General features: G+C 48.2%; 1 protein-coding gene across 2 annotated transcripts in view; it reads left to right on the plus strand.

Moving 5' to 3' along the window:
* PCSK6 (proprotein convertase subtilisin/kexin type 6) overlaps positions 1-14,734 on the plus strand; it is a 193,040-nt gene that overhangs the window by 57,760 nt on the left and 120,546 nt on the right. For both annotated transcript variants that reach the window (XM_039235060.1, XM_039235061.1), the window contains exons 3-6: positions 7,678-7,788; positions 8,324-8,467; positions 10,067-10,143; positions 12,167-12,255. In XM_039235060.1, the coding sequence (XP_039090991.1) occupies positions 7,678-7,788; positions 8,324-8,467; positions 10,067-10,143; positions 12,167-12,255 (421 nt within the window). The remainder of the gene's footprint in view (positions 1-7,677; positions 7,789-8,323; positions 8,468-10,066; positions 10,144-12,166; positions 12,256-14,734) is intronic.

A 14,734-nucleotide genomic window follows, 5' to 3' on the forward strand; every position in this document is an offset into this window, starting at 1 on the left:
CTATATAGAATTAACTCTCAACCAACTGAGCATACCAGTGGGCACGTCAAGGATTTTAGCAGCTTGAGCCAAACATGTGTTCTTCCCCTTGAGGTAGTGGGGACATGAGAGGGTATGGTGTCAATGATCTCTGCTTGTTGCATTAGCTCCATCTTAGAGCAAAGATTCTGGAGCCCCCTTCTAGGACTTTCCAGCTCCCACCAACTTCCTGAGTCTTCTCAAGTCCTAGAGGGGTCCCTATGAGCAGTTGAGGGCTTCACAACAGGACACAGGCACATTGTGGCTTCAGGTGGAATGCAGCTGGGTTTTTGTGCTTTCCCTGGTGGCATTGGCTAATGGGAGGAAGCTACAAAATAAACCCCTCTGTCATTTGTTGATCCTACAGCTGATGTGCTGGGCCAGCTTCTGGTCTGGCAGCATGCCTGTGGCCCCCAGAGAAGAGGACATGACCAGGTCTGCCCAAGGCACGCCTGTCAAAACAACGTTTGGCCAATTCCACAGCCCAGTAGCACTGATAACCCATGACACCCGCAGGCCATCTAGTGGGATCCTGCTCGCTTCTGTTAGCTCTGTATACACATCTTTAAATTTTACCTTATCTTATCTACAGAATGGCATTCACCAGATGCCTAATTTTAATTTGACTTCTCCAGAAGAAAGCTGGAGGGGGCATGCTGGGCAAAAGGGAGCATTGCTATTCATATAACCTTGGGAAGATTATGAAGCCTTCTGCATGACTAGAATTCTCTTCCCCAGAGCAAATAACTTTCTATGATAAATATGCTGTGTGTTTAGCAAGAAACATACAAAAAAAATTGATAAAAGGAAAAGGGTCAGCGTGAGGTTCTACCTTCAAAACATGACTTTGAAGAAATCAAGACACTTCATACAGGTTTATACAGGTTTGCTAAGAGAGACAATTTGTGTTTGGGCCAGACTTGGCATTTGGCCAACCTTGCTCTTGCTCCAGATCACTTACAGTTGATCTTCCACAAATGATCAACCAAGGTCCTTGGGTGATCTTTAAGACTCCATTGCATTTTCTCCTCTGAAATATGTTTTTATTTATTTATTTATTTATTTATTTAATATTTTTATTTATTTCTAGGAGAGAGAGAGAGAGAGAGACAGCGTGAGCAGGGGAGGGTCAGAGAGAGAGGGAGATACAGACTTTGAAATAGGCTCCAGGCTCCGAGCTGGCAGTCAGCACAGAGCCCGACGCGGGGCTCGAACCCACGAACCGCAAGATCATGACCTAAGCGAAAGTCGGACGCTTAACCGACTAAGCCACCCAGGCACCCCTGAAATATGTTTTTAAAAGTCTACTTATGGTTATACTGTATTTGTAATCCATAACATTGTCACTTAACTTCACTCCTTCATTCAAGAAAGCATTTAGTGAGCTCCCACTTGGTGCCACATGTTGCCTGGCACAGAAATACAGGGGTGATCAAAACCCAGGACCTGCCCTCAGGCCAATGGGGAGCAGAGGGGAATCAGACCAACCCCCAGGTATGTCCAACCACAGACTGGCCAGTGTTGGAAGAATGAGGTGCAGGATAAGCCCTTGACCTCTGGTGGAGGCACACTTAAGTTTGTATTCAGCCTGTGTCCGTTTTCAATCTGCCTTTTCTCCAGCATATCTTTGCTGAGCAAGTACCTTGTACAGGGCATGCGTTTGCTAGCATGACTGAGAGGAAATGAGGGCCCCTGAACAGATAATGTCCACATTGTGAGGCAAAGGCGGTGGTAAAGAGACACGCAGGAGAGCATAGGAGCCCCTCAATGGCCAGCCTAGATGTCAGACAAGGTTGTGTCAGGGTGTGTAAAGTTTAAAAGCTGAATACAAGGGTGCCTGGGTGGCTCAGTCGGTTAAGCCTCTGACTTCAGCTCAGGTCATGATTTCATGGTTTATGAGTTTGAGCCCTGGATCAGGCTCTGCACTAACCGTGCAGAACTTTCTTGGGATTCTCTCTCTCCCTCTCTTTCTGTTCCTTGCTGTCTTTCTTTCAAAATTAGTAAATTAAAAAAAAAAAGATGAATACAGGCAAGTGGCCCAGCAAAGGGGGGGAGCACACTCCAGTGAGAAGGCATGCAGCTCGTGCCACAGCCCAGCCTGGGACACTCACTGCTGGACGTGGAAGACCAGGTGAGAGTGACCTGGGAGCACAGTGGGGCTCAGGGGGTTAGATTGCATTGGTCCTGGGGCAGGGACACCCTGACAGTCCTGTGACCACCTAGCCAACACATAGGTGTTGGCTATGGTAATAAAAGAGGGGACAGGACCCTGACACCTTGAGTAGACTGAATGTGAGGCCCTCATGTTGGGGCGGATTCCAGCTCTGTTCAGATTTGGGGAATGGGTGCGTTTTTTTGCCCTTGAGCTAGATGGGAGGATCAGCAGGCCAAGTAGGGCCTGAATGGGGAGCCAGGCTCACTTTGGGGACAGCTGAAATGTGAGAGGCAGTGGGGAGAGGTGTTCGGTGCCCCGTGGCCTGTCGGGGCTAGAACCCCAGGTCTGTTTGGGAGGTGGTTCTAGCCAGACCTGGCCCCAGGAATATACCAGCTGTTCCAGTGTTTAAAATACCGGTAAAGAGCTGCTGTCTTGAGGATCTCCCTGGCCCAGTGACCCTCCTGTAGCCTCGGCTGCCGTGGTCCCCACTCCGGGATCCTTGTGTTCTCGTCGCCAGCAGCAAGCGGGGAGTTCTGGCTGAACTGGAGCTCTCAGGTCCTCCTTCTGTAGGACAGCCTCATGGCTTCTCAGACTTTTAAAAATCTCAGCCCTGATTAAGGCCGTGATTTAATTTTTTTTTTTTAATGTTTTATTCATTTCTAGGAGAGAGAGAGAGACAGCGTGAGCAGGGGAGGGTCAGAGAGAGAGGGAGTCACAGACTGAAACAGGCTCCAGGCTCTGAGCTGGCAGTCAGCACAGAGCCCGAAGCGGGGCTCGAACCCACGAACAGAGAGATCATGACCTAAGCGAAAGTCGGACGCTTAACCGACTAAGCCACCCAGGCGCCCCTCTCCACTAAATTTAAACCTGTGTTACTCTCTAGGGACAGCCGTTAACAAATGACCACAGACCGGATGGCTTAAAACAAGAGTTTATGGTCTCACAATCTGGAGTCCAGAAGTCTGAAATCAAGGTATCAGTAGGGCAGTAGCTCCTCTGAGGCTCTAGTTGAGAATCTTTTCTTGCCTTTCCCAGTTCCTGGTGGCTCCAGGCGTTCCTGGGCTTGTGGCTGTGTCCCTCCCATCTCTGCCTCTGTCTCTGCCTTCCCAAGGGTTTGTCCTCCTGTATCTCTAATTTCCCCTGCCTTTTTTTGAATGTTTATTTTAATTTTTTGAGAGAGAGAGAGAGCAAGGAAGAGTCAGAGGGAGAAGGAGACAGAGGATCCAAAGCAGGCTCTGCACTGACAGCAGAGAGCGCAATGCGGGACTCAAACTCATGAACTGTGAGATCATGACCTGAGCTGATTGACTGCAGGCGCCTCTCCACTGCATTTTTTTTTTTTTTATACTTTTATTTATTTCTAGGAGAGAGAGAGAGAGACAGCGTGAGCAGGGGAGGGTCAGAGAGAGAGGGAGTCACAGACTGAAACAGGCTCCAGGCTCTGAGCCGGCAGTCAGCACAGAGCCCGACGCGGGGCTCGAACCCACGAACCGCGAGATCATGACCTAAGTGAAAGTCGGACGCTTAACCGACTAAGCCACCCAGGCGCCCCTCTCCACTGCATTTTTAAAAAATTTTTTTAATGTTTTATTTTATATTTGAGACAGAGAAAGAGTGGGGGAGGGGCAGAGAGAGAGGGAGACACAGAATCCAAAGCAGGCTCCAGGCTCTGGGCTATCAGAACAGAGCCCGATGCAGGACTCTAACCTATGAACTGTGAGATTGTGACCTGAGCCAAAGTCAGACGTTTAAGCAACTGAGCCTCCCAGATGCCTCTCCCCTGTGTTCTTATATGGGGACATTTGTCACTGGAATTTAGGGCCCATCCAAATAATCCAGGGTGATCTTATCTGGAGCTCCTTAACTTTAATTCCTTCTGGGTGGACATACCTTTTGGGTGGCCACCATCAGAAAACCTACAGAGAGTGAAATACAATGAGCAGGCACTTTCTTGTGCACAGTATTTCCCCTTCCTTCAATCCAGAGATCTGAAGTTTTGATGAGTGGTCTGTTCTCTTCAGAAGGAGGTTGGGCTCAACTCATACCAGGCATACTTAGGCACTAAATGTATTTTATTGTGCTCCAGGGTCATTCATTTGTAGTCTTACTTGAGTTTAGTTTATTATATGTCTGTGGCCTTGAAAGGTAGGTCATGCATGCTACTATCTCCTCCCCTGCATTTTCACCAAGAGAATGGTGGAACACCTCCCAGGGAAGTTCTGAGAGATCTGGAAAGGCAATGAGTGAAGCTTCAATGTAAATGGACAGCCTACATAAACTACCGGAGAAATATTATGAAAAACACTTGAAACCCCACAAAGGATCTTAGGTTGCCTTTTCTAATAATCACATGCGTAAGGGAAACTAGCCTCAGTCTCTCTCCCAGCCTTGATACTCACCATCATTACCACTTCACTGTTAGCTCCGTATTTGTTCTCTAGATCTGCAGAAGAATCTACTCTGTGAGTGATACCTCCTTGGAGATCCTAAACCATGTATCCCTTTCTCGTGAATCAGATCACTGGTCATGAATGAAGACCCTCAGGTGTATGGGTGTCAGGGTAACCCCTTTAGCAAGGACAGGTATAGATACTTTTTGAAGGGAGAGCTAACATTTCAGTCACGTGGTTTTGGGTCATTGATACTCTGACTTTCCTAGACAGGCCATTGGCCCCTGGGATCCAACCTGAGGGCCATCTACAGAACCCTGTATCTGAGCTGGGGGCACAGGAGAGGGTGCTTTGGTCCTGGATGGGACTCCATGGTATTTATGCATCAGAAACATAGTAAAACTCAATGCAACTTTGTTGAGTGGGCAACTGAATAAGCAACCACAGGACAATCAGGGCAGGTAGACCTGGCAAATGGCAGGATACAGGAATCAAGGATCCTTTTGTACCTCTCTGTGGTTGGCCGAGAAACAAGGCAGTGATTGGAGCCAAGAGAAAGTAAATGGGAAGCCCAGACCGAGTGACTACTAGCTGAATCAGTCTGTGACAGTGAGGTCACCTGTAATTCCATCCAAATAATTTGTTATATTCTGTTCCGTCGGCTTGCTGGTGCCTCATTGGCTGTCAAAGGCTCATAATGACCTGGCACAGGAGAGAGGGCTGCCCCTGAGACCACGCCAGAGGGAGAGCCCCAGACTGTGCCATGGAACCTGTGTCATCACAGCCCACTCTCAGAACTTGTGTATTAACGTTGGGTTATTACCCAGAGTGCAGTCATGTTTTGGGCCAGGATGCCCACGCTCTTTCATCCCACTAGGGGACTGTTTTGTGACTTCTGGCAACATGCTTTCCCATGTCACCTAACTGATTAGGGGAAGTCACCCACTCGGGCTTGGAAGAAAGTTCAGTTCCTCCTCTGTAACTGGAGGTGGGGCCTAGTGACCAGAAGTTGGAAGGTGCTAGATATTAGTAAGATGTTAGCAAGATGGGTGGTGCGTCAGCGGGGCAAGCTGGATGGGAACATCCCAGTGAGCTTGGAGCCATCAGTGGGATACCTAACACTGTATTTTGTAATGGGATATTTAACAGATTAGGAAATATTACCTTAGGTATTTTATACCAAGTCAGTCTTTCTGGTCCAGGCAGTGATACCTGGGGAAGTTGCAAAATGCCATCAGAGTGTCATGAGCAAAATATCTTATTGTATAGTTTCCATAGAAATATCTCCATGGCAATTATACATTATCTAGGACTTGGGGTGGAGTTAGTTTTAGAACCTGGTCTGAAATTGTTTTTGATCTATGTGTAGTGTTTCTTTTTTTTTTTTTTTTTTTAATTTTTAAGTTTATTTATTTGGAGATAGAGGGGGAGAGCGCAAGCAGGGTAGGGGTAGAGAGAGAGAATCCCAAGCAGGCTCTGCACCATCAGCACAGAGCCCAGTGTGGGACTCAGACTCACAAACAGTGGGATCATGACCTGAGCTGAAACAAAGAGTTGGGCACTTAACTGACTGAGCCACCCAGGTTCCCCTGTCTGTGGTGTTTCTAAGGAGCCTGGTCTACTGGAGTCTCATGGACAGAGTGCATTAGCGGTGGTACTTCTTCCTGAGCATTTTGTCCTGTCCACTGAGGCTGCCTTGCAGATCAATGCCCACCCTTAAATGTGAGGCTGTGTATGGGGCCGTTCTGCTTTCCTCCCTCAGGACAATGTGGGGAAATCGAGGCCAAGAGAGGTCTGAGGGGAGTATCTTATCCCTCTACCCTTGGGTGCTTTTATGCCCTTAAGAGTTGCCTTGGGTGTGGCTCCCATGCCCTGTGGGACCCTTGGGGCTGAGTGTGACCAGCTTTGCCTGGCCTCCAAGTCACCCTCAGCTTCTACTGCCCCCACCCTTGAAGCTACCCCCCCTTTCTTCCTCCTTCCACCTTCCCTGCCCTGTGCCACCATCAGCTACCTCAGAGCCTGCATCACACTCTGGGCTGCTTGGTGAGGGCCCCCAAATAGAGCACAGACTCCCAAGAGCTGTCTCCACCCTAGCACCAGACTGAGCCCCAGAGGGAGCCATTACTGAATCAGGCTGGACCGTGGCAGCAGGACCAGGAAAATGTTTCACCTCAGGGCATGGGAATTCTTTTCCCCATGATCTTTTAAAAGTTAAAAACAAACAAACAAACAAACAGACAAAACTCTTCTACCTTGAAGAACTCTTAAACACACACACACACAACACACACACACAGATGTGAGCAGTTTATGTACACCAGTTCATATGCCAGTGCCCACTCATGACAACCCATTATGATGCCCATTGTACAAATGAGCAAACTGAGGCCAGGGAGGTTACCAGATCACTCTAAATCATACCACTGGTGAGTATGGGACTGGGTTTTGAATCTAGGCAACCAGGCTCCTGGATTCCTGCTCTTAAATACCAAGTGTACTCCCTCTCAAATTATTTTCCTTGGTGGTGCAGGCAAGTCATGCCAAATGAAGATTTATAAAACCCTGAAAATAATTTGGAAATTTTAAATTAGCAATAACACCACCACCAAAGAATTGCTGCTGTTAATGTTTTGCTGTACCCCTTTCTAGATTTTTATCCGTGCTTGTTTTGATACCATGTCGCTGGTGGCTGCTAAAAATTCCACTGTATGGATTACTGTAATTTACTGTCCTTTCTGTAGAATATCTTGCTTCCAGCTGCCAATTTGATCAATTGCTCCGCTCTCTCCATCGTCATACATGGAATTCCTATTCATATTCAGGACAAGGGTCACCAGCAAATTTGCTGGCCATCTCACGTCTTTTTGTTTGTTTGTTTTTTGTTTGTTTTTATTTTGTTTTTTTTTTTTTCTTAGTAGAATGATTTCAAAACCTATGAGAGCAGCACTGTTTCCCCTGCTACATACACAGATGAGTTCTTGGATTTAAATATTGTCACCTCGAAGTGGAAATGTCCCCTTGGTGTTTACCATCCAAGACCCCTATGCCACATATATTCATGAAAAAGGACACCTGTGATCCTCTTTAAAGAGTAACCTTATTTATCCCCACCAGGTGAAATGGCTCCAACAACAAGAAGTTAAACGCAGGGTGAAGAGGCAGGTGCGAAGCGACCCTCAGGCCCTCTATTTCAACGACCCAATTTGGTCCAACATGTGGTACATGGTGAGTAGAGTGTGGGCCTCGCTGCCCTCAGGGCACTGGCAGTTCTGTATTCCTGAGATGGGTTCATTTCCCCCAGCAAAGCTAAATTCTCACCACAACTTGAAACAGGCACATTTCACATCCGTGTAAAACCCCTGCTTTAAGACTGGGTAGCATATACTTTCTCGTGAAATTTTTTAAAAATTATATGAAAGTACCCAGGGGGTGGTGGGGGAGTCCTTGAGCAGGGGAGTGGTTTACGACAAGCTCAGGACTAATAGTGAAGATGAGAGCCCCCCAAAAGGAAGATGATCCCCAAGGAAAACGGGCAGGTAGATTGCCAGGTAAAGGAAAAGCATGTGGAGCACTTCCTGGAAATGGATGAGAGAAAGAGGCTCTCTGCTGAGGGACAGGGAAGTGTTTCTCCTTGTTTACTTGCATGAGTAAGTGCATCCCTGCTGCACTTACACGGTATGGTATGTCGATCTCATGCCACAGTATGGGCTCAAGGAGTTCCCATGCTGGGGGGGGGGCTTTGTGTCTTCTGTTCCTACAGCACTGTGGTGACAAGAGCAGCCGCTGCCGATCAGAAATGAACGTCCAGGCAGCGTGGAAGAAGGGCTACACGGGCAAAAACGTGGTGGTCACCATCCTTGATGATGGCATAGAGAGGAATCACCCCGACCTGGCCCCAAATTATGTAAGTCAAGCCCAGGAATGTGGGAGGATATTCAACCATGTTAGTCATCAAACAAATCCAAATTTTAAAAGCCATAAGGTGCCATTTCTCTCCCCTCACTCATTGTATTAAACACTACAGAATGGCACCCGGGTTAAGTGTTAGACTCTTGATTTCAGCTCAGGTCATGATCTCACCATCATGAGATTGAGCCCCGCATTGAGCTCCACGCTGAGCATAGCACCTGCTTAAGATTCTTTCCCTCTGCCCCTCCCTCCCTCACACTCTAAACAAACAAACAAATACAGAAAAACACATTGAGAAAGGTTGTTGAAACAAACTTCCCTCTGCCTCCTGGCGCCCAGGATTTCACAGAAGGATTTGTTCAGATATTTGAGGAGTCATATGGACTTCTGGGAATAGATCCTAAAGAGTTCAGAAAAACACGTGTGGAGATGATCATCATACTAACATGAGCAACGTGAAACAGGACATGATTGAAACCTGGGCTCTGGACCAGGTTTTCTGAGTTCCTATTGTGACTCTGCAATTGATTAGCTCTGAGACCTGGGGCAAGTTGCTTCACTTCTCTGTGCCTCAGTGTCATTGTCTGTAAATGGCATCTCATCAGGTTATTGTAAGGATTAAATGCCTTCACAAATGTCAAGAAGGGAGCCTGGCACATAGTGAGTATGATGAATGCATTCAGTATTCTAAGGAACCTGAGTGCCTAACAACAGGTAAGTCAACCATGTCATATCTGTTTGATAGATGTTATGTAGCCTTTAAAAATGACAGTTTTGAAGTCAACAATTGAGAGCTTTTATGATGTGTTTTAGAAGGAAGATATGAAATTATATGAGTGCTATGATTATGAATATACAAAGACATACATATTAGAAGTAAAAGATGAAGAAAATTCTAATACATACTACAAAATGGATGAACCTTGAGGAATTCAGTGAAATAAGCCAGAAACAGGGGTATCTGGGTGAGTGGCTCAGTCAGTTAAGTATCCAACTCTTGATTTCAGCTCAAGTCATGACCTCATGGGTCATGAGTTCAAACCCCGAGCTGGGCTCTGCTCTGTAGGTGCAGAGCCTGCTTGGGATTCTCTCTCTTGCTCTCTCTCTGCCTCTCACCTGCTTGTTCTCTCTTTCTCTCAAGATAAATAAATAAAAACTTAAAAAAAAAAAGAAAGAAGCCAGTCACACACACAAAATCAAATACTGTATGATTCTGCTTATCTGAGGCACCTAGAGAAGTCAAATTCATAAAGACAGACAGTAGGGTGGGAGTTCCTAGGAGCTGAGGGAGGTGTGAGTTAGTGTCTGTTGGGTGCTGGGTGTCAGTTTTGCAAGACGAAGACATCCAAGGATGCATGGTGGTGATGTTGTGTGACCATTAAAATCTGATGCTATTGAACTTTATACTTTAAAATGGTTGGGGTGGTATATTTTGTTGTGTACATTTTACCACAATAAAAAATATGTGTAAGATGATAGTTATCATAAGAGAGTACCAAGTATATGTTTTTCTCTAACTTTCTAATAGCGGCATAAAAAACATTTAAAGCATGCTATGCCGTTTCCCTTCAATCACTAAGATTTCATCTCTTAGGATTCCTACGCCAGCTATGATGTCAACGGAAATGATTATGACCCATCCCCACGATATGATGCCAGCAATGAAAATAAGTATGTCACTTTGTCTCCTCTTTCCTTACATGCCTGTCCCTCTCCCTGCAGAATCACTATTGAATTGGCCCCCACCAGGGATTCCAGAAGGGTGGTGGGGCTGCCTGGCTGGTGGTATCTGGGGCTTACCCAGGAGCCAGAAGCCACACCCGGTACAGCCCTTCAGGCCCAAGACAGCTTCTGTGGACTTGGCGTCTTAGGGAAGAAGCAAGAAAGGGATGTTTGGCTAGAAATGGATGTTGGCCAACACTGCTCCTGTTTCCAACCTTGTCGGGATATTTGAAAGGAATAACCCTTAAATCTAATGGGCTCCGTGACCCATTGTTTTAAGACAGCAGTTGGGCCTGTTGGAGCACAGAGGTCACATGCCTGAACGTTTTTGTCGCCATCTGTGACCTTATGAGAGAGATGTTGGATAAATCTGGGTTCAAACCTCAGCTCTACCATTCCTGGCTGTGTGGCTCCTTAGAGACTTTGCAGTGGAGACGGCACTCCCTACCTTCCAGGGTTGTAGGCGGGGCTGGCGGACAGGTGAAGGATGCATACTGCATACCCTGGATGGGTGTGCAGTCTTCTGGTTGTTCTTGCTACTTGGCAAATGGAAGCAGCAGGGTCTGGAGAGATAGGTGACATGTGTGCTGTAAGTGGCAGTCCTGGGGGTAGAGTCCAGCTTCACAAACTTGGTTCTCGAAGTTCACTTTGCTGTGTCCTGCTTGCCTTCTGTCTGCTAGCATGCCCCATGCCCTGAGCTCTTACTATTCCTCCAAAAATATTTAGAGGAAAAGAACAAAAGCCCTTTTCTTTCCTCCCCTTGCTGACATGACGCTTGCCAAGGTGCATTCTCCCTCCATATAGTATTTTGCTTCTCTGTAGAGTCCCTGGGGAGGTTCAAATACTGGTGCCCACTCTGTGCTACACGGAGTGCCTCGGCCAGGCTGATGTGTTCAACACAACAGACACAGAGCTCCCCAGAGCCCGCGGAGGCCCCAGCCCTGCAGGCTGCTTCCCTGCCTCACGTCCCAAGGTGCCCTTCCTGCTCAGCAGTGAGCATGCCTGGGGTGCAGGGAGCCTCATTTCCCCACCACACATCAAGGGGGCAGGGAGGAATGATCCAGATGCGATGCAGTGACCCATGAAGGGCAGGACTGAATCTGCGTGAGACACAGAGCTCTGTGACATTGTGAACAGCCCTGGCCATGGGGACACGCGAGGTCCACGGAAGGACAAATGACCCTCTGGAAGGTCAGCACGCAGACCTAGGACTCTTTTAAAAGGGAGTTTTAAATTTGAATCAATGATTCTCATCCCCAGTGGACTCTCTTTGAAGATGTGTTGTTTAAACTCTCCCATATTTTGGCCTCTGCCAGAGGAATTGCCTCGATGCAGCACATTGGAAAATGTGGTCATTACTGAGGAAAGCAATTTGTTTTTTCTGGTGATTTCTTCATAGTCCCTCTGCTACTGTTGAGCATCCAATTTAGAGCGTTCTTGCTCAACTCTGCCTTAAATAGCCATGGAGGTGGTGGGAGGGCTCTCTGGAGGTGAGAGGTACACAGGGAACACATTTGTGCTTGCTTCTGTCCCATCAGCCAGGCAGATGTTTACACCACACCCGCAATGTGCCAAAAGCAATGTGAAACGCATAGCTCTGGATGGGGGAAGCCCAGGGACCCTGGGTGTTGGGAGCAGGAGCCCTCACTTCAGCCTGGGGGTTACAGGGAAGAGCCATACTGAGCAAGTGCTTGCCCTTTGCTGGGTGACGGGAAGGTCCTGTTCGCCTGGCGCTGTGGCAGGGACAGGACCATCCTCAGTCTGTGCAAAGCCTGGCCTGGTACTCCCTCCTGGACAAGCCAGCCACTGGGGGAGAGGGGGTGGTGGAGTTGAGAGGAGGCAGGATGTAGGCTTTCGTGTCACATCCGCATGTAGGGATAACTGACTGTCCTTGTAGGAGACCTGCACTGGGCACCGAATACAATACGAACTAGGGGGCTGAGGCCTGACTCTGTTTTCTGCTCTGCTTCAGACATGGCACCCGCTGCGCGGGAGAGGTCGCCGCTTCAGCCAACAACTCGTACTGCATCGTGGGCATAGCGTACAATGCAAAAATAGGAGGTAAGGCCCGGGAGTGCGCAGCCTGGGAGCCGCAGGGCCCGCCGCAGGGGTGCGGGGGTCCCTCCCCAAAGGTCTCAGCAGCTGGGCCTCTGGCCTTGGCCTGGCCACGGCCTGAAGCCTCATGCAGTGTGCCACCGCCATGCAGCCAGCACCCAATGCCTGGGGCTGGAGGCAGAGGCATTGCTCACTGTCTGGGGTGAAAAGCCACCAGAAAGGCACCTGCTGCCTCTTTTCCAATTGCGCTAGCCTGACTCACCATGGCCAACCAGACCATGTTGGTTCCCTCCCACTCACAGTCCTGTGGTGGCTTCCTGTCACTTTCACAACACACTGTATCGTTTTTACCTGGGACTAAGGCCTTTCCTTGGCCCCAACTCCTGCTTGAACCTGCTGGCCCACTTCTCCTGCCCACTCAGCATTAGTCAGAAGTCATTTGTCATAGTGTCCCCCAGTCACACATGCTCTTCCCATTTTATGCCTGGACTTGGACCATTCTTCCCATCACCACAAAGAACTCTCCGTGCCTCTCCCTTTGACTCAGTCTATCCATGACTTATGGGCAGCTCATGGCCACTCTGCTTCATGAAGTGTCCCCTGAATGCAGCTGCCCCCCCCCCCCCCCCACATCTTGTTCACAACAGGGAACAGGGGTCGGCTCTTCCAAGTCCCTCTAAGGAGTAGAGTCTGACTCCAGGTGTTTCTCCCTCTGCTGTTGACTCCAGGTGTTTCTCCCTCTGCTGTTGGGCTTCTCCATTTGTGAGTCAAACCTCCCTTGCTAGGAGAAGGCTTGGGAACAGTCTGCCTTCCCCACCCGAGCCTGGCAGTTTGACAGTTCAGACTGGCAGTCAACAAGTACTCGGAGGTAATGAAATGACTGGGAACTGAGCAGGTGTAGACCACGAGTGTGAATGGTCCTTGACCATCCAGATGGTTTGGGGGCACCACTGTCCTCACGTGGGACTCTCAGTTTGGAGGTGCTCATACTCACTCAGCAGGCATGAGAGGATACTACCTTCCTGGGGTACTGCCTTCCCTGCTGCTTTGCCTTTGCTGGGGCAACTTTGCTTTTTGCTTTTGACCCCTCAAGTCTACTATGAGCCACATAGGTGGGGAGGTTAGGCCATGGGTTCTCTGGATCACCCAGTCCTTAGGGAACTTCTTGAATTTTGCAAAGAGAGTCCTCAGCTTTTACTTAACTAGTACACCCTGCCTGCCCTTTCCCTTGGAAATCATTGAAGTAGCTGGGATTTATCATTTTATGACAGCATTAATCACCAAGGTATGTCCTGCAGACCAAATCTGGAATTTCTGTCACCTGGACGCTCCTTTGTGGATATATGTTGAGATGTTTTAAGTTCTTCCTGGAGGTTCTGATGAATGAATGCTCCTAAGAAGTCTCTCCATAAGCTGTAGGACCAGGCTGACCCTGGTCCTGACCCCACTCCTACTGCCCACTAGCTGTATGTGCTTGGACAACTAATGTAACCTCTCTGAGCCTCGGTTCCTTCACCTGTGGGGGAAGAATGGCAAGGAGTCAGCTGAACACCCCCCCCCCGGGTCTGTTACAGAGATGAAGTGAGATGCCATGCATGAAAGCATTGGCTCAGGGCTCAGTCTGCAGGGAGCCTCTGAGCAACTCCATTCCCCCTTCTGGAACTCAGAAGCAGGAAAAAAAGTGATTTGTGTTGCTCTGAGTGAGAGGTAGACCCCACCTCTGAGGTTGCCTGAGCCCTGCTCTCCCAAAGACCCTAGACTGGTAACATTGAGATTCTCTGGGAGCTATTAGAAGTGTAGAATCCTAGCCCCCATCCCAGACCTATTGAGTTAGGATCTACATTATGATAAAATCTCTAGAGGGTGTGATAACAAATGACAGTTTGAGAAGTGCTGGTTTAGAGGGTTCTGGAGTCAGGTAGGTAGGTAACACCTATGTTGTGGGCTGCAATGAGCAGCAAGTGTAGTTACAGAGGTAAAGAACCTCCAGAGAAAGTGCACATGAATATGATTTGTTCTTACTTGTAGAGATTTGCTCATACTTAGAGAGAGAGTACTCATACTCACTGCAAAATTGTATACCCAAGTTGCCTGAATTCTGAAGAGACCATTTCTATGACCAGGGCTTGGGGACAGGAATCTATTTTAATTACTCATTTAATATCTTTGGGCATGAACTGTACAATATAATACCATGCTGACCACTCGGGGAGAATAAGGATAAGACTGACACAATCTGGGACCTCCAGGAGCTCTGTGTGTCTTTTGGGATGAACAGTGCGAACCCAAAAGATAGTATGGGACCAAGTACTGACATGACAGAGGCAGACAGGGGGTCCCAAGCGTGGCAGGACAAGCACTGATAAGGGAAGAAGGATGAGGATACAGCACAAACTCAGCACGATAGGACTCAACTGGGAGTGAGGAAGTGCGGGTGACAAAATAGGATCTGCAGCATGGAGTGTGCCTCATAGGGTTAAGGACC

The sequence above is a fragment of the Hyaena hyaena genome, unplaced genomic scaffold (assembly GCF_003009895.1).
Source record: "Hyaena hyaena isolate Hyena2069 unplaced genomic scaffold, ASM300989v1 scaffold_95, whole genome shotgun sequence".
Classification (NCBI taxonomy): domain Eukaryota; kingdom Metazoa; phylum Chordata; class Mammalia; order Carnivora; family Hyaenidae; genus Hyaena; species Hyaena hyaena.